Below are 20,132 nucleotides of genomic sequence, written 5' to 3'. Positions count from 1 at the left end.
CTCGTGACAACTGTGTTCTGATCGATCCTGGCTTTGAGGTCTTCATTCTGCTGCTGGAGAACTTGGATCTTTTCTTCCAGGATAATGTTCTTTTCCGCCTATAAAAGATAGGGTGTCAAGAGGTGAGAAGAAGTGAGGCCATGTGACGGATGGTAGCCCCGTGCCCTTGGCCTCTGGAGGATTATCAAGAACCGTGTTTTTCATCCAGCAGTTGGTAAAGCATTAAGTCGGCTGTAAAATCAGGTTAGAGGGACGTGACCAACATTTCTTTTTTAAACAAAACAAAATAACCTGCATGTCATCAAAGTAAGTACTGTTATCTGTATTTTCCTTTTATATAATGTGTGTGGACTGGTGCAGACAGTGGATTACACAGTGCATGTGTATACACACAATATGCGTTCGTGCCTACACTGGAGTCCTGTGTGGCACAGGTTTCTCTTAGCGAGTGTCTGAGTAAACCAGCTTCGTTCAGAGCTAGGGAACGTTGGCCGTCGGAGAAGATCAGTTACCGAGCTGGTAAGGGGCAGATCTGCTAACAGAAAGAAAGCAGGATACGAAACACTTGCATGTCTGTGTGGGGTCTTTGGGGTGTGCACACTTGTACAGAGGACAGGCTCTGGAAAGTTAACAGTGGTAGAAATGTATTTTAATCTTCCAATTTCCTATGATGCACATCTTTTTACAATACCAAACGTTTGTTTTAAATATAATAAAAAAGGAATCTATTCTTAGACCCTTGGGCCAACCTTCCCAACAAGACGGCATCTCCCTGGAAGCCGGCTGCTGCTACTAGCTGTGGACGACTCAGCTGCAGCCCTTGCCCCCATGGGGTACGGGGTAGGGAGTGAACTTTCCAGTTCTGTTCCCCCAGGGGGCGCCCTTTGTTAGTTCCATGGGAACCGGGCTGAAAGGTGAGGCAGAGAGTGTGCTGTAAGCAGGGACCTGGAGCTCTGGGCCGGGGCTCCCACCTGGACTGGACCACTTCTTGGTTCTGGGTGAGGCATGACCTCTTCCTAAGCCTCTGTGTCCGCATGTGTAAAAGGAGGCCCCTGACAGCACCTGCCCCGGTGCACTGCTGTTGCAGTTAAAGAACAAACACGCAGAAGGTGTCTGCACGGAGCTCGGTGCCCACCAGTGATGCTCGGCCCACATGTCCCCGGGAGGGGTGAGGCGTTAGCACGTCACAGTGCAGTGCAGGCGGGTCATCAGAGGGGCCCCAGAATCCTACAAATGAGGCCACCTCTGAGATTCCTTATCAGAACTTCTGGCTTCCTGCCTGAGAAGGGACTTGAGATGCAGCGGTGGCATTTTTGGCTCAGGTGTAGCCCCGCCCCCTTGGCCTGGTAAGCCCCGCCCCCCACCTGAATGCTGTGAACACGGATGGCAGAAGAGGTTACTGGACCCTCGAGGAAAGAGGCTGACTCACCAGCTTTTCCAGCTCAATAATCTTCTTTTCCTGCTGGTGTATTTGCTGATTCTTCATCTCTAACACCTGCTTCAGACTCTTCATGTCTTCCTCCAAGTGCTGATAAGGAGCCAGGGCAACCTACAAGGGCAGAGAGCAGGGAGCTAGTAACCGGGGGACCCGGCAAAGGCCAGCATTCACCGGCGTCATCAGTTCAGCTCAATCTAGTCTTTGTTAACAAGCTTCCTAACAGGCACCGGAGAACGTGAGCAAGAGGGAGGGGGAGAGGGTGCGCAGAGCCTTCCCCGATAAAGACGCCCACAAGTCCCCACTGGGACCGCTACCACGAGTCCAGCCCCTTGGGAAGCAGGAGAGACGAAGCCATCGCTCCCTGAAATGTTGGATGCTGGGATGGCCGGCCTCTCCCAGCCCAGCCCCCAAGGGGAGCTTAGGGGACAAAAAGAGAAACTTCGATGCCGCCTTTTAACATTCACCCAGACGACTTGATTCAAAAGACAGGTGGGGATTTACAGGCCCTGCCCTCCACCCTGCGTAGGAAATGAGCAAAAGTAGTTTAAAAAGCAGAAAAGGCATTGTAGAAAAAGAAATGTCTGGGTCAGGTTGCCAGATGGGACCAATTAAAAAATAGGCTGTTAAGGCTGAATTTCGCATGAACAACTTACTTTGTAAAGATTGTGAGAGACATGCTTATTACGAACAGAAATTCATTTACCTGTAATTTAAATTTAACTGGGGGTCATGCATTTTATCTGGCAACCCTACATTAGAGAGAAGAAATTTTGCCCACTTTTAGGAGTGGTCCCAGGCCCAGTTTGTCACAGATGCTCGGGGCAGTGGCTGAGGAGCCATGTGGGATGCGGCAAGAGTAACACTTAGATGGAGAAACCCACAGGTGTCCTGACTCAGCAGCGATGCCGACAGGTGTACATTTAAATCCCTGGGAGGCCCTGACCAGTGTTGCTCTGGCAGCAGGTAAGCACCGGGAACCTGACTTCGGGGTGATGATGGGGAAGCCCTGGGCACCCTGGGGTCCAACAGGGTGGCCTCGCAGTGCTGGGTGGCCAGGAACGCGTGATACCTCCAGCTGCTCTTCAGTGTTTTTCCTCAAAGCCTCTTCGAAGCGCCGGGCTCGGTCCCGCAGAGACTGGCTCTGGAAGGTCAGTGTGTCCACCTGGTCCTGCAAGAAATGCACAAAGCGGTCCACTGCAGATGCCACACCTGGGAGGCGGGGGTGATGGCTGCCACTTGGCCCTGGGGGCTCCTCACGGGGCAGCAAGGTCAGAGGCCCTCCATTGACCTTGGAGAGGACAGACTTCACTTATGGGGCAGCACCATCCAGGGACCTGCCACCCAGCTCTGACCCCTGCTGCCCAGGAGGCCAAGGGGAAGCCAGAAGAAACTCCACCAAAAGGGCATCGCCTGCTGGAGGGAGATTCGCCCAAATGCCCCCGTGCTCCCAGCCTTGGTGCCTTGTCCAGAACGGACCACAAAACACGGGCAGATGACTTTGGCTGCTGCACAGAAAGCGCACTGACGCTGTAGGGGGGACCCAAAGCAGGCGACCCGACTCTGAGTGCCTCCTGAGATGAGAACGCTGTCCTCACCCCCTTCCCCCACAAGCAAGCTTGCAGGGGAGCAGTTAATAATTTAATATCTGATATGATATGTCACTTATAAAATGACACAAATGAACTTACTTACAGAACAGACTCAGACATAGAAAACAAATTTATGATTACCAGTTGGGAAAGGGCGGTGGGAAGGGATAAATCGGGAGTTTGGGATTTTCAGGTACACACTACTATGTATAAAAAAGATGAACAACAAGGCCCTACTGTACAGCACACGGAACTATATTTCATACCTTGTAATAGCTTATAATGAAAAAGACCATGGAAAGGAATGTATATATGTACAACTGAATCACCATGCTGTACACCGGAAATTAACACAACATTTTAAATCAACTACATTTCCATTAAAAAAATTTAACATCTGACCCTACAAAGGCAGACAATCAGCAGAGAGGCATCTCCATCCTAGGGGGGCTAGCGGCCCCCACTTCAGGAGGCACAATTAATCCATCTCACAGAAGAACTATCCTCATTTATTCAGGCCAGAAACTGTCAAACCGACCTTTACGCCTCTCTCTGCCTGAGCCCCTCCCCCCACCACTAAACACACTGACATCAGGTCGATGGTCAAGTCCTGACCATTAAGCCTCCTTCATGTCCCCGGATCCACAGACACTCCTGATCCCACTCCCACCACCTGGCATCGGGCAAGTCGCTGAACCTGCCCCCCCTGCATAAAACCCAGTGTCCTCAAGATGAAGTGATACCCTGACGCAGCCTCACAGCCTCCCCATCAGCCTTTCTCGTCCTCGCTTCCCCCACTCCATCCTACTATCCCACTCCCCCTCAGCGGTGCCTGCACTGCCAGCTACTTCTGTCCTCCCTGGGCAGCAGGGGTCAGGGCTGGGCGGCAGATCCTGCATGGAGCTGCCTCCTCGTTGGAATCTGTACTGTTCAGGCCCCTCCCCGACTCGAAGGACACTCCTGCCCCCAGAGCCTGCCAGCCAGGGGCTGCCCTGTGTGTGAAGATGGAAAGAAGGAAGGCGCGTGAGAAGGCACGGTGCCCCAGCCTCCAGGACAGAGGTCCCCACACCGAGCCCTCTTCCGGCGGCCCCAGCCCTGCCTGATGGCCGTGGGCAGCAGGGGGAGCCGGGCGGCGGGCTTTTTCCTGATGCTCGAGCAGTGACGAGATGGTGCCTCCCTCGTGCCAAGAATTTGAAGTTCTCCCCCCAACGTCACCACTTCTGTAACTTTAGAACAAGGACTAGGGTTTTCCTGTGGACTCTTCTAGCAAGACAAGTGGCCTCAACCCACCAGTGTCAGCAGCGGGCCGTGGCAAAGGATGGAACGGCGCGTGGGAGCACTGCAACCGACCGGTGCCGGCGTGACTCCTTTCTTGTCATCAGAGAACCCTGCTTTGCAAACCATCCTGGGTGGGTTCCTTTTCCTTCTCTCTCTGTTTTTCCCAGTTACTTCCATTTAACTTTTAAGAAATAAAAGTCCCCACGGTGCCATTAAATGCAAATGCTAGTGCATTAGGGCAAGAGTGTCAGCGGGAGTTCGAAGGCACCGGAGCTGACAAATGTAAACCACGTAAATCAGGCCCAGGGCAGCCGGCTGGGCCCCAGCACGCATGCGTGGCTGCCGCAGTTCCACCCCCCCCCCCAGAGCTGGGCTCTAGAAATGACGGCAGGGCTCCATGACTCCTACACCAAGCCTCTCAGCATCGCAAGAGCAAGCGTACCCCTCAAGCGTCTTCTCCTCCATTAAAAACAAAGCAATGAAAAACTCATCAGGCAAATACCACCGAGGCTGCATCTGAAATATCGCACTGTGGTTTTTCTCCTTTAATCACCATTATTCAAAGATCAGGGTCTGCAGGTGCACGACGGTGCCGCCGCAGTCAGACAGGACACGCTGGTTTTCAACGTGGGTTGACTCCTTTAACGTCAAACTAAGAGGCACAGAGACCCAGCTGGTGACCTGGCCTCACGTGGGCCACTCGGAGTTAACCGGGGTTGGATAATAAGGACGCTGATAAGCGTAGCAACACCTGAAGCCATTATAATGGCGACAGCTGCTGCTTGGTGCTCTCTACACGTCCACGCGATGGAACAAAACCATTTTTAAGGCAGGACAAGAAAATTTTTAAACATAAAATTCTCTCTCTGCCTATTTGGGCCATTACACTTCTTTAGTGTGCCCTTTAAGTCTGCATTATACGTTAACAAGATCCCCTGAGAAGACACAGGAATGCCTGCTGGCAAAAAAAAAAAAAAAAAAAAAAAAAAGGAAAAAAAGCAATTTTCTCCCACAAGGTAACTCCTTAGGAGATAACATTCCTTTCCTTTCTCAATCCTGTAAGGGGTCGTGATGCCCCACGACTTGCCCTGTTGGATTACGTACGTAAACTGTCGATATGTTGCTTGGATGTATGACCCTTTGTCTCAAAACTTATATAACGGTGCTTTGACCTCTAAGAGGCGGGACAGCCCTCAGAGCTTTCTGAAAGACTGTCTCCTGGGTCCTGACCCTCACGTTGGTTTGAATAAAATTCTTCATTTCTTTCTTAGATTGACAATTGATTCATTTTTTGTTGACACATATTATTTCCCTAAGCTGCTCACACGGTGAGGAAGGAGCTGCTGTCATCCCCATTTGACAGTGAGTCAACTAAGGTTTACAGCTTATGTAACTGTACAAGAGTACAAAGCTATTAAGAGGAGGTACAGTGGGGATTTAAACCAAAACTCAAATTTTTTTTTAGCCCAAACCCGTTTCTCCAGCTGCCGGTAGCCCAAGGAGATTGGCTTAAGCAAGTCCATCCTCCCCGCACCAGAAAACCTCCAGCTCAAATGGATTCTGCCCCTGGAGAGTTACAACTAAAATGTGCACAATTCAGGTCCGTGTGATGTTAGTGGCGGAGTGAGGACTCACAGATGAAAAAGAACTCTCACTTCTTTTGGTTTTGGACTGGGTGGGGTTTCTGTTACATCATAGTTCAGTACGGCTGTTCCTTTCCTGGTTTGTGTTCCTTAAGGATGCTGTATTTGGATGGCGTGTGATGTCGGGGACATGAAGAAGGCAGTTTGGGGCGAATCTGCCAAGCACTGGCCACAAGAGGAGGACACGGGCAGAGGCAGGCCCCCTGACGGAGCCACTGACTGAAGGGCTTGCAGGAAGCGGTTTCCCATTTAAAAATTTTTGACTAGTACACTCAACAGTTGTGACACTCCACACCTCTAGATTCCTCTCAGGGCAGCGCAGGCTCTGCGCAGGGAACGCTGCCTGCGGACAGTGAGTCATCAAAGAAGCAAAATTCCCCTCCTTGTATTAGGCTTAGGGTAAGCGCCTTCCCCAGTTTCCAGACGCGAGTGCCCCTGGTATTTACAAGCGAACCTCTCTGTGTCTGGGAGGGGAAGCAGGGCCACCAACCCCCACCTCACTTCCCCAGCAGCCCCCCCCTAGGGCTGGGGGTGGTCAGCATCTTTTCACGGAAGCAGCTGGCCGGGGTCTCTGGGAGGCAGGAGGGAGGGAAGGCGCGTGATCTGGGAGACTCGTCCCTTTCCCCTTCGAGTTCAGAAGGAAGCCAGGCAGTGCCCTTGGCATCTGAGACCACGTTCTCAGATAGCAGGTAGGCTGGCAGTGGGACGCTGAGAAGCTTTACCTCTCACCCACCTCCAGGAGACTCGAGTTTAGATTAGACTTCCACTCCCAGAACATGTCCTATGGCTTCTGCCCCACACGACTCTCCTGACACCACTCCCCCCACCTAGGTCCCCGCCTTCAACCCCAGCTCAGTGACTCCTCTGACCGCAGCCCGTGCTCAGAACTCCCGTGGCGGTGCTGGTGAACAGTTTCATTCATTCTGTGCAACTGTGTGTTATTGTCCATGATGGTCTGTCCCTATTTGTGTCACAGCCCTGAGGGGACAGTAAATTCCTTAAGGGCAGGCGTATGTCTTATTGACCTCCATACTCCAGTGCGTGGCACAGGATCGAGTCCTTTGCAGGTGCTGGATAAATGTTTGTGGACAGGAATAAGGATGCTGCCGTTCTCCTGATGTCACAGTTAAGGAAATACTAACCTGGAGGGACAGCCGCAGCTTTTCAAAATTTTCTTCTAATTCTTTCTTTTCAAGCTCATGGGTAGAGATCAGTTCTGGAGAGAAAATATCAAACTATTAAAATGACCTTGAAAACGACCAAACAGGTTTCTTTTGCCAGCTAAGACTAATGACGTCAGCGAATGAGGGGCCCATTAGACAGCACTCTTTAGCCTAAAGAGACGTCTCCATTAGTTTGAAATGGAGTGAGATGTTATTTAGGAGAGAGAGGGAAAGAAAGAGGAAGGGGACAGGAGGAAGGGAGGGGGAGAGGGAAGAAAGGAGAGAAGCAGAGCACAAGCACACACACACACATGCACGTGCACGCAGGCACACAGACACTCCCACTCACTTCTGTACCCAGCTCCGCCACCATCCTGGCCAAGTCAGTCTCCATTCACAGCACTCACTGATTTCCCAACTTCTCCTAATGGTAAACCACTGGGTAATTAATGCGAAATCTCCATTTTCTTCCCTTCCCAGGATCACTCTTCCTTTCCACCAGGAAGCAGCAATCGGGAGCTGAAGCAGCGAGGTTCCAAGGAGAGGGGAGCGTGGGCTCGCTGGGGAACGGTCGGGTGAATGTGCCCAGCGCTGTGTCTGCAAGGTCACCTGGGCGGCCTCTGGGCCGCTCTCCGGAAACCGCAGAACACTAGAATTTGCTTGAGCAAAAAGTCGACGCTAAGATACTCAGAAGGAAAGACTAAGTGGACTGGTTCCTCCTGGAGAGTTTGGGACAATTCTGTTCTGTGAAAAGTGTCATTCTGGTAATAATTTGCAAGTTAAGCAGAAAGAGATGTCATGTAAGAGTTATTAAACAAATGGATTCTGTTTTCCTCCAGATGGGAACAGTCTTATTAGCGGGGTGAAGCCCACCTCATTCTGGCTACACAAGCAATTTGTTTTCATGTTATAACTGGAGGGAGGAAAGGTCTCATTAATCAGCCTGGATCATATGCTTAGCACAGGAGACTACTAGAGACCAGCAATTACCCTTCTGGCTGGCATGAGCTGCAATTAGGAAAAACTTTGTGGTTTCCATCAACCCAACCTTTTAACTAATGATGCTGAAGGTCTCTAAGAAACCCAGTTGTTATGGCTGAAAGTTATGGTCAGGAAAAAAACACTTGTCTATTCCTATTAACATAAACAGTGTGGCCTTCTGGTCTACCTGCCTTTGTCTAAATGAGTATTTTTAATAGTCATTGAGAGCACCATAATAATGAATTTTTTAGCTACCATTATATACACTTACATTATTTTGACATTGCATATAATTCACAGGCCCTGGGTGTGGCATCTAAGTGAGACTTCATTAACCAGAAAAATCTACCAGGTCTTTTTATATGAAAATCCAGAAACAAAAGGCACTGTTACTGTCCCATTTCCATTCATATTCCCATCCCAGAGACCGTCTTCCTGCAGTTCAGTGACGGCTCTTGGGCATTTTTAGGTGATCCCAACACCTCACAAGAGAAGTCAGTATCAGTTCTGAAGACAGCATGAACCATGGTGACTCATCTACGTACCCATGGCATATTTCACTATCTTAAGGTCATGACACTCTGTCCTATGCTTAATACTGTGCTCTAAGACAGTGGTTCTCAAATTCTGCGGCGTATTAGAATCACCTGAGGAGCTTTAAAAAATCCTGACGCCTAGGCTGTACCCCAGAGCAATTAAATCAGAACCTTTGTAGTGAGATCTACCCCAAGTATTGAAAAAAAATTCCCCAGGTGGTTCTGACGTGCGGCCAAGGGTGGGAACCAGTACTCCAGCGTGAGATGTGCTCTCAGGACACAGGTGACACATTTCACTAGTTCTCAGGGAATTCCTCTCCCTTGCCTCCGGCTTGGCCTTTTTCATGTACTGACAGATCTCAGAAGTGGTGGGGCTGGTGCGTGCGGTGGGGCAATACCATGAGTATTGATTACGGCACAGGCACAGTGGACCTTGATGTTTACAAAGAACATTTAAAAAAAATTATAAAAAAAACTCTGATGTTAATTCTCAAATTTTTTAAATGCATTAATGTATTGTTAAATGTACTGTTTCAATATTTTATTGTAAAAACATTTGTTTTATTTTATTTTTGGGAGTAATTAGGTTTATTTATTTCTTTATTTAAAAGGAAGGACTAAGGATTGAACCCAGGACCTCATGCATGCTAGGCACACGCTCTACCACTGAGCTAGACTCTCCCTTCCGCTTGTTTTAATATACTTTAACAACCAGCCAACTGGAGGGCAAAAGTGAGGAAAGTGGAACTTGAAAAATAAATTATATATCTGTTAATGTAAATGCATGTTAAAGTATAAAAAGTTTCTTTTACAGATTCAAACTCTTATTCATACTTAGTAAATATTGCTGTTGTTATGACCCACATAAAACCCTACAAAATTACAAAAAATAAAAGATACAAATTAAAAAAAAAGATCCTGAGACTCCACTGACGTCCACGGTGGCTGTGAGGGCAAGGTGTGCAGACCGAGACCCAATCAGAGACTGGCAGGCCCTGAGGACACCACACGCGTGGGGAAATCAGGAGGCCACAAACGAGACAAAGCCCAGGAGTTCCACACCTATGTTAGAACAGCGATTCTCAAGCCGGGCTCCCCATTAGGATCATTTAAGAGCTTGAACAAGTTTTGATGTCCAGGCTGAACCCCAGACCAGCTACACAGAGCCCTGGGGTGGGACCAAGGCTCCCCAGGGATTCCAATATTCAGGTAGGGTGGAGAGTACTGGCGCCAGAGGAAAGGAGTGGTCACTTAGACCCTAGATTTCTCTCTCTTCTTGCCACAGGAAGCCACACAAAGGACATCCCAGGAAGGAAAGGGAGGAAGGAAGGAGAGAGAAGGAAGGAAAGGGAGGGCTCCCTGTGTCAGCTGCAGGAAGGGGTCAGCGTGCATGGTCCACCCCTGCTGGCTACACACATCAGGGCTGGTAGCTACCTTGGACCTTGTGGTCGTGGTCATCCTGCAGGATCGCGATGGCAACCGTGTGGCTGTTTTCCATCTCGAGGAGAGCAGCCTCATGGCTGGCGGTGATGTCTTCCACCTGCAGGAGATGACAGCTCTGGTTATGCAGAGAGCTAGGGGACGGAGGACTGCAATGCCCTCGCTGCCTGGAGGACAGAGGCGGAATTCAATGAGTGGAAAGGTCAGTAGCCCAAGCATCAAGGACATGAGATGACAGCCAGCCTCAGCCCTGTGCCGAGGCAGAGGATCCAGGATCTGGTGGTGAGCGGGCAGCCCTGGAGTCAGGTGGATGTCACGTGGAAGTCGCTGCCGCAGCTCAGCTGATCACACAGGAGGAAGCAGCTCCCAGGGGGCGGAGGGATGTCTGCCTAAGCCACCTCTTTACTGCCCTGGGCCTCTTCTGGACCATTTCCTTCCACCCCGTTCCTCCCCCTTCCACCAACTACTCTATGAGAAAAAGATGAGGGTCCCCCCTACCAGACAGTCTGTTCTGCTCCCCTGTGGTAGGTGGGAGCCACAGTACACAGGTATCTGGAGGGAACTAACATTGATTAAGCTCTCGATTACTCCACTCAACCTCACAGCTATATAATACAGTAAACACTGTTGTGTCCATTTCCCAGATGGGGAAACTAAGGCTTAGAGAGGTTTGAAATGTTTGGCCCAAGGGCTAGTAAGCAGCAGAGCCTGCAGTCAGCCCAGGTCTGTCCAACTCCCTGGCAAAGCTCTCTCACACACACCTCCGCTGCCTCCCTGGCAAGACCAGCGGTCAGTGCCCCAGACAAGTGGGTGGGTCTGTGTGTGCTCCCCGCATCTGCTTCTCAACAGAGAGTTCGCCTCCAGCTCGGTGCGGGCCTCCCCCACCCAGGCTATGGGAGTTGCTCCCGGGGGCTACTGTGTCTCTGGCTGGAGGTACACGTCCCCGAGCTTAACCACAAGTCGTGCAGCCAGCCCAGGACTTTTTATTTTCACCCGCCCTGATCTCCGACCCCACTACACACCTACTCTCTTGACTGTCGCTGTGGCTATTTTAACTTCAAGTTTACAGGGGTAATTGCACAAAACCACCTCTCCCTGTGATAGCAAACCAGACAACGTCTTTCCAAATTCTCTGTCAGCGACTCATTGTAAAAACAACACTGTACGTTATTTTACACACACGCACGCGCGTGCGTCTGTACGTGCAAAAGCAAAGCTTCACAAAGTGACACTTCCCTTTCCTATCTGCAAAAATTTGCTTTAGAAATTTTTATTCTATTTTACTTTGTTTTTTCCAAAATGCTAGTTTCAAACCACTAGATTCATTTCACGACTGGCTAATGTGTCAAAACCTGACACTTAAATGGCACTGAACCGGCAGAGGCACCCAGGCTCTGAAGCTCTTGGGTGGGCCAGTTCAGAACATCTGCCTCTCGGAGGGTCTCCTTTCTCTGGGGATAATTCACAGGCTGGTCTCTGACCTGTAAGGAGGAAGAGCTCTTCGCAAGAACGGAAGCCCACTTGTGAAGGGGACACATGGGCGTGTTCACCACTGAGCAGGACCCTGCGGGGCCTTCCAGGGTCAGCCCCCTCTCCCATGTCCTCTGCTGCAGCTCCTCTCTGAAGGACCCAGATAACAGTATCTCATGTCTATTTCCTCCACTTTTCAGATGCTTAAAACCACCACCAAAGGGAAGAAATGAACTACTTGATGATGGAGAGCATGTGGCTCCCAGACCTCCCGGAGCCCAGGGATTGACAGCGTTGACCGCCCTGTTACCTCTACGTCAACCCCTCAGAGGATTGTGTGCGAGCTGATCATGTACCCTGGGACCCCCACCCCCTCACCTGGCCTTTTAATAGGCTTTGCTGAAACCCTTCGAGGAGTTCGGGGTTTTCTTGGGCAGGAGCCACCCCGTCCTCCTCGCTCGGCCCTGCCATAAACCTTTCTCTGCTCCAGACTCGTGTTTCAGTTTGTCTGGCCTCACGTTGTGGGGGGCACACGAACTTGCTTTCCATAACATTTGTGTTTTAAAATGGGATAGACCCACACTCCAGATACCAACTGGGGAAAATTTGCCCAACTTTTCTCTTCTATGGTCAACGAGACCTTCATCCACTAAAATGGAAATATTTTTAGAGCAGGCAGATAGCTAGATATGAGCAGAGAAAGAGGGGCACAGGGAAAATGGCAGGAATTGGGCAGAAAGGAGGGGCACAGGCCAAAAGCAGGAATCCACACATCATGCAGGCACCAGAGGTCCCTGGACAGAAAAGAAAAGCAGGAACCTGTGGAATGGTAAGTGGGCACACCTTTTGGGGTGATGAGCGGCCTGGAGGCCCACAAAGAAAGGTGGGAAAAGGCAGGAGTCTCCAGTGTCTGAATGTAACCTTTTGTTCATTATGCCCTCATTTCAATAAAGTTAGTCTTGCAGATTAGAAGTACCCATCATGCACTGATGCCATGACACTTCTGATCCAGACTAAATAAGGACAAAAATCCTTCTCCCCTCGGGAAGGTGGAGTTGGGATGAAAATCAGGGAATACCATCCCAAACCCTCGCCTCCCCAATAAATATTCTGCTCGTTCATTTTTACACTTTATGTAACCAACTTGCAAAGAAACTCAGCGCAGCCACTCCCCTGAGCCTGCCCGCCCTCCCGTTGACAGTGTACTATCCATCCCTTAATAAATCCCCATTTTACATTCTTAACCTCTACGTCTTGTCTCTGAATTCTTTCTGGGACGGGACAAGAATCTGGAAACCTGTTACATCTACCGGCAACAACGTCACTGGCAAAATCGACAATGAACTTCACGGTATTAGGACACCCGCATGAAAATGGATGTGGTTTTCAATGATTCGCTTTTCTTCACCAGACATTCTTGATTAAACAATATTTCACTTGAAGTTGAGAGCTATGAATCCACTCAGCAGAAAGGCTGATGACCACAGGATTTAATTGTCCAAATCCTATTTGAAGCTTTTTTTTTTTAACAGAATCTTTGTCCAAAAGTCTTTCAGTCTCCAGGAAAAACAAATCACTGGCCAAAAGAAAAGAAAAGGAAATATCTTTTCCCTATGCTCCACTAGTGACGCCCCTTACGCCCACAGCACACAGTCTGCAGGTGCAAGTACCACACGTTGTTTGGAAGCATGTCACCCAGCTCAGTATAAAGAAAAACCTTCCACTGGTCCTTAGCATCACTCTAATTTATTGGGCTCTTACACAAATTGCCATGGGTGATTTCAGAAAAGAGAGATGGATGCAAGGACTAATTCCAGAAGAGTCCCTTGTGTCTCTGGCGGTGGAATCTACCCTCATTGGCAAGGTTTGTGGTCAAATGCACGCCCTTCTGGTTGTTGCAGGCAGGCCTTTGATTTCGGTGGTGATGCAGTACCACACCCAGTGATGTTAAGGATGATGTAAGGTGTGCTCTACCTGTCCCAGCGTCTCAGAGGGACTTTGAGGGAGGAAATACTGTTCCCCTAACTCTGAAAGGCCATAAGCAGTTAGAGGAATGCCCAGGATGTTTTGAAGGAAACCAGTGAGAACCAGGGAGCCAACATTTGGGCACCGTAATCCTTGCTCTTGAGTAATTTAGGTTTCCAGACAGATGTACGGTTTTTAAAAAACGTTCCTTCTTTGAGGAAGGGGCCACGCACTCTTGGCCATCTTCCTCCTTGTCCCAGCAGCATCAATCCCTACGGCTTCTCCCTCATGGCTCCCAGCTTCTTTCCAGATGCTAGCATGGGCTCACACTTCAAAGCAGCCCGTCAGAGCTCTCAGCCTGAGAAGACCGCCAAGTCTTCGGCAGGCACTTGAAGGGATTCAGACAAGTTGACTCAAGGAAAACACAAGATCATTTTCTGCATTGTAGATCAAATGCAAATAAGAGACAGAAGGCGCTAAACCATAATCAAGCCATAGAAAACTTGAGCTGAGCGAAGCTTCCTTTTCTTCCTTTTAGAACCCTGGGTGCCCCCCCACCCCCCAACCCCTGCTGGACCACCCTCCTCCCTCCTCCAGGAGGACAGAGTTCTGAGCTGGCCACGGAGGAGTCGGCCCACGTGCCCATCAGGTACTCCCAGTCACCCGGAGAAGCAGCTGGTCCCTGTGCCAGGCTCCATTCCCGCAGCGGCTTCCTGTTTAGCTGAGTTACAGCAATGCAAACGGGTGGGGAAGCCACCCTCTTAAGACAAGTAAGACTAGAGCCGTGGGCTTCGTGTACCCATTTGCAAAATGCAATGATGGGGGCTTCGGCAGTTCCCTTACAGAAGACTGACATTTAGAATGAAGGAGCTTGTGCGTTATTTACATTGTCTCAGCTTTACTCATTAAACTAAACCAGATTAAACTCCCATTTGCCCCCATCCCAGACGTGTATTCCTATCTGATGAGACAGAGGGAGCTGGACATGCTTTTTTCTCTCCAGGGCTTTCTTAATGACTTTCCCTTCCAGATAACAAGGCGATTCACCACCCCTTCTGCCCCTGCGTCCCTGCTCCAGTATCCTGGGTGCCGACTCAGAGCAGACAGCCAGCCCTGCTAGAGCTCCCAGGCTGACTTCATCCCTTTCTAGGCTGTGCCTTTGACCCTCTGCTGCCCACCACATGGGCAGGTGTTTGCAGAGGCTCCTAACTTCCTCGGCCGCCCCTTCCTAGCAACCAGAGGCTCTGGGATGTGATGGGTGGGGGCTCTGGTGCTGGAAGACGGAGGGCCCCTCGGGACCTCATTCTATTTGACTAGAGAGCGTGGTTTCCACCAATGGCGACCGTGTGCCTGCCATGCAGGAGGACTAAAGAGACAGAACGCAAGATGATGGCCAAAGTGGTCGCTGTACATTCTGACTAAGCACTGGGGATGCCGTGCCCGCCAGTTGGTCTAAAGGGATGATTTCTTTATAAAGGCTATAAAGCATGTCCTGGATACGAGACAAAGCAAACATTTAAGCACCAAACAATGAACCCACAGCTCTCAGGACTGAGTAGAATCCAGGACGCCCCCAGGAGCCAGAGGGCTCTGAGCGAGGGGCTTCGGGGCCAGGTCAGGGAGCGAGAGGAACTGCCCAAGGGTCTTGGAGGGATGGAGGCAGAAGTCCCGAGGCTGATCACTGAATACCAGGCTTTGTGGGTGGGTATGTTTGGAGCAAAAAAGAGAAAAGCATGTGTGTTTACGGTAGAAAACCTGTTCTGTGCGCTCTGAGGCAGGGAAGCTCCAGCAAGCGGCTTCTGTCACTGTGCAGCTAGCTTCAGCATGATCACTGATTGGATTAAACACCTTTATAATTCCAGTTTAAAGTCAGAGTCATACCATATTTTTAAAGTCACAGAAGAAAGCCACGAGGCCAGGCCCTAACTAGGCTGCAGGACTGGAGAACGAGGTCCTGCATGTCCTCCGACCTTGCAGCTCTGGGCCCTGGGGAGCCCTGCTCAGTGGCTCTGATTCCATTTGCGTGGGGTGTGGACAGAAGGGGTGTTTTGCCAGAAGTCCCCCCAGGTGATTCCCAGATGTGGCCAGAGAGAGAGGGCCTATGGCCCTCAAGGCGAGCGGAAGGGTGATTTTCCTGGGGGCAATCTCGCAATAAAGTCAGAGGTCAGCCTACCTTGGCAAGGGAGTTCCCGCTGGGAGTAAAGCCTGAGAGGATTCTGCGTCCGAACAGAAGCAGCCTCCCCGCGGCCGCCTGGAGCGCTGGGGCACGCGGGAGGCCGGGCTGGTGAACCTGACTTTTAAGGCTCGAGGAGGACAGAGACATCACCACGTGTGGACTAGCACTGCCAAATGCAACTGTCCCCATGAGGAGGACCGGAGTGTGGGGGTCCAGCACGGGTACCTGGAACCACAGACCTTCCAGATCTCCACTGCGGCCGTGCTCGGAGCCGCCTTCCTGGACCAAACGTGCGCAATTTCTCTCCCTGGAAATTAGCACATGGACTGCTGTGTGTTTTGTCTTCCTGCTCATTGCCTGCGTGCTCTCTGCTGGAGAAGCTGAAGGTCGGGACGGCAGTCAGCATTCAGCAGCAGGAGCAGAATCCGGGGCCTGAATAATTCATAGATTTAAACCAACCATTCCCCACTCCTGCCCCGCCCCACCCCGCCAAGCCAGTGGGTTTCTATAGGAAAGATTTACTCAGATGGAAAGTGTGCACATGCCATTTCCACCATGAAGCTCTCCCTCGTCCTCGCAGCTGCACACAAACTCTCACTTCCTAAACACACCAGCTGGATTGCTCACCCGGTATCATAGTTTCTTGGGCACTTGCCTACAAAGGTCCCCAGGCCCGTCACCCGAGGCTGCGGAACAAGCAAGTTCACATTTGACAAATCCTGGCATCTCCTGCAGCTTTCTGTCTGAGGCCCTGTGGACAGCAGGCGTTCGCTAAGCATCCTTTGCACAGGCGAGTGAATAAATGGATGAATCACTTTAGCTGTTACAAAGGATCAAGAACAACAGAACTCAGCCCTCCTGAGACAGACACTGTTAAAATATACATAGGTAGCTTAGGTAACTCATTCTCAGACGGAGAAGTCAGGGCCTTGCATCCCTCCCACTGTGTGGTCTCTAAGAGGCTGCCGGCCCGGCTTGGGCAGGCGCTCCCGCACCCACAAAGCCTCGCGAGGTTCTGTCGGGGCCCCGCTTCACCGGTGGACGGCCCCTCAGCCGCGGCCCCAGCTCCGTGGTTTCCACACACGGCACCCCCACGTGGGCCTTCATTCAGAGACTCATTCTCCTGCCTGGGGACCGCCTCCCACCCTTCCTCTTACCTCTCGGCATCTTCTCAACCAACCCAGAGCTTCGGACCAGAAGTCGGTGAATACGGGTATAAACACATTCTCTGCATAAAATCGGAAATGAGGAGCCCTGGGATGCGGGGCACAGACAGAGCCGACGCCTGTGCCAGGTCTGAGCCACGAGGCAGGGCAGCCCACAGGCAGCAGCTGCGCATGTGCCCACTTAGCCTGAGCTGAGGAGCCAGAGGCTGGAGGTGTGTTTCTAATCTTAGCCCAGCAGGTAACTTCAGCTCTAACCTATCCGTTTCCTGACCTCTAAATCGACACCGCCTCCAGCAGGCTGGTGTGTCTGGTTTCCACAGGCTTTTAGAAAAGGACGGTGACTCACCTGAGATGCTGAGTAGAAGAAAGTGCCATCAAACAGGAGGCTGTTCATTCCGATGACAGTGCTTACCATTACTCTGAGACTTCCCCCGCGCCCCCAGGACTCACTAGCCCCTGGGGACCCTCGCCCTCCGGGGTATCCTGGAAGGCGGCCCAGATGCTCATGAGAATGAGGGGCCGCTTGGCACTACTGTGAGAGTTAAAGGGTGCTCCACGCTCCTCCTCGCAAATGCCAGTTTACCTTAGGAATGCCACAAGCAGATGACAGGTCACAGTACACCCATGAGGAGGTGGCACTAAGGCATGGGGGCCTTGGGGACTCAGGAAGACGAGAAGGCAGCAGGAACAGTTCTCACGGAGGCAGAGCGAGCTCGTCGGCACCCGCCTGCCTCATGCCGATGCCGGCGCAGTGGTGGACAGGGTAGCGGGCGAGGAGATGGGCGGGCCTGGCTCCCACCTGCTTTCAGCCCCACAGGCTCCCTGGAAGCTCTTCTCTAGCTGTTTCAGGAAGAATTACACTCTCCAGCCAGTCTGCTGGGCTGAGGTTAACTAGAGGAATTCTTCCTTCATTAGGCAGATACACACTGAAGGTCTGCTCCGTGCAGGCAGCCCTGCATCTGAGATCCGACCGTTCACCCAGCAGACAACTCTAATTTCGTGCTTAACACAGATCCTGGAGCCAGACTGGGTTCAACCCTGGCTCTTCCATGACCGTGAAGTATGGCAAGTTGTTTAACCTCCGGGTCTTGGTTTTCTTGCTTATAAAATGGGGATAATAATGGTACCCAGCTGGGAGGGTTACTGTGGGAATTCAATGAGTTAGTGCCTGTAGAGTTAAGAGCAGGGCCTGGGGCACAGCAAATGCGAGATACGTGTGTGTTATTATCACTGCCCTCATGGAACATGCAGACGATGAATGGGGACAAAGTAAAACGCATCATCACACATTAGGTAGTAGTAAGTGCCAAGGGAACTCTAAAGCTGGAAGGGGACAGGAAGGGTACCCATGTGGTTGGGAAGGGGGTCTAATTTTGGATAAGGAAAGGCCTTCCTGAGAAGGGAGGGAGAGAGGGAGTCATGGTGTGTCTAGAGGGAGAGCATTCCAGGCAGAGGACACAGCATGTGCAAAAGCCCGGAGGTGGGAGTGTGCCTGGGAGGACAAGGGAGGGAGGCTGGAGTGGCTGGAGGGGACGACAGGAAGGGACAGAAGAAAGAAACGAGGTGGGAGAGTGGGCAGACAAGAGGCTCACCTGCCGACCAGGACTCCCCGCTAAAGCGGGCTGGCTGCCCTCCACCTCCCGCTCGCGACCCCGCTGGCAGGGATGGTAACGGCCCAGAGCGCAGACTGACCTGCTCCTGGTGCTGACAGCGGATCCGCAGCAGCTGCGCCCGGTGCTCCTCCTGGAGCCGGGCCATCTCCGCCTCGAACTGCAGCTGCAGCCGCTCCTCCAGGTCCTGCAGCTCAGCCCGCTGCTGCCAGCCCAGCCTCCGCAGCTGGTCCTCACACCGCCGCTCCAGCTCCTCCTTCTCCTTCTGCAGCTTCTCGCACCGCGCGGTATTGAAGGCTGGGGGCGGGGAGAGAGCAACACTTTGGGAAGACGGGTTAGGAGGCCCCGAAAGCATCACACCTGAGCCTCTGCAACGCCCACGGGGACACCACCGAGGAGGATGGACGTGAGGACCAGGGCGAGAGCCCCTTCCTTTTGCAGAGCTTCACAGTTTGTAAAGCGCTGTCCTGTCTACCGTGTGGGATCCGCACGACAGGCCCTGGATGTCGGGGTGAAAGCTGAGCCCCGGGGAGCTCTGGTGACAGGGCCCAGCTCGGAGGAAAGAACTGTGAAGGCAAATCTGGGCTTCCCGACCACAAGCCCTGCGCTCCTGCTGCTAGGTCAGGGTTTCTCCGAGGGGCCACAGACCACGGGCATCACAAAGACTGGGTACTTGTTAAAAATGCACACTCCTAGGTGCTCCCTGGTGGATCAGAGCCCCTGGGACAGAAGCCTGGCACATAAACTTTTCACGAGGACCACGGTGACTCTTACGCCCACCGGAGCTTGAGACCTGGGCACACCTGGAGGCTGGAGACAGGATGGGGGGGCACCGAGTCTCTCCAGGCTGAAATGCAGGACAATCGCAGAGGGTGTGGGGGGTTCCTTTCAGGTGGTCAAGGCTTCACCAGCACCGTCCCTCCCCACTGAAGGAAGGATGGGTAACTGGCCCAGCACAGTCCTGCTCTGCCTCCCCGGGAGGAGGCTGTGACGGCAGCTTCTGCCCTGCGCCTGTCCCACCTTCCCCCCTTAGTGTTCACACCTCCCCCTGGGCTGTGGGCAGCAGAGGCCTGCTTTCCTTGTAAAATCTCTTCCACAATTGCAAACTGCTTCCAAGAAGGAGAAAACCTTCCCTGACGATCTACTATGTTTGGATCAAATGGAGGTGATACACCCGCGCACGGCGGTTGAGGTGCACATCCACATCATTCATACGCCACAGAGGTGCTCTGTGCTGCCCGCTGGGGAGGCTGGTCACTCACTTTAAAACTGAGTGAGCAAGAACATATACTGGTTAAGGATAACCTACACCCTAGGGGTGGTTGGTTATGATCAGGACCAGACAGCCAAGGTAGTTAGACAGCCTTCGAAATACCCTAATCAGAAGCCCTAAGGGGGCAGATACTTCAAGGGCTTCTTTGCCACATTCGCTCTAAAAGCGTTTCTTCATTAGCACAGGGGATGTTCAAAAACATTCTTTCCCTCGTGAAAAGAGTGATGGGTGGGCTGGATGTTGCAGAGGCATCTTGCCCTGGGTGAACAGTGTATAAGAATCTGGTCCGCCCAGCAGCCTAACACGGTCCCCAACAGCCTTCTCGGTCCAGGGCTTCAACTGGCCCCGCGTCCCAAGATTGGGAGGGAGGATTCTGGGGCATAATCTGGGGAAGCTGTTAGGAT

At 51.8% G+C, this 20,132-nt stretch overlaps 1 protein-coding gene across 3 annotated transcripts in view; it reads right to left on the bottom strand.

The window, feature by feature from the left end:
• Positions 1-20,132, bottom strand: part of MTUS2 (microtubule associated scaffold protein 2) — a 396,161-nt gene that overhangs the window by 14,337 nt on the left and 361,692 nt on the right. For all 3 annotated transcript variants that reach the window (XM_072976062.1, XM_072976063.1, XM_072976064.1), the window contains 6 exons: positions 18,538-18,752; positions 10,063-10,168; positions 7,091-7,164; positions 2,508-2,606; positions 1,430-1,549; positions 1-98 (listed from right to left, as the gene is read on the bottom strand). In XM_072976062.1, coding sequence (XP_072832163.1) covers positions 1-98; positions 1,430-1,549; positions 2,508-2,606; positions 7,091-7,164; positions 10,063-10,168; positions 18,538-18,752 — 712 coding nt within the window. The remainder of the gene's footprint in view (positions 99-1,429; positions 1,550-2,507; positions 2,607-7,090; positions 7,165-10,062; positions 10,169-18,537; positions 18,753-20,132) is intronic.

Source organism: Vicugna pacos, chromosome 14 (assembly GCF_048564905.1).
Source record: "Vicugna pacos chromosome 14, VicPac4, whole genome shotgun sequence".
NCBI lineage: Eukaryota > Metazoa > Chordata > Mammalia > Artiodactyla > Camelidae > Vicugna > Vicugna pacos.
Note: the sequence above shows the minus strand (reverse complement) of the source record. Positions and strands in the feature narration are given on the sequence as shown.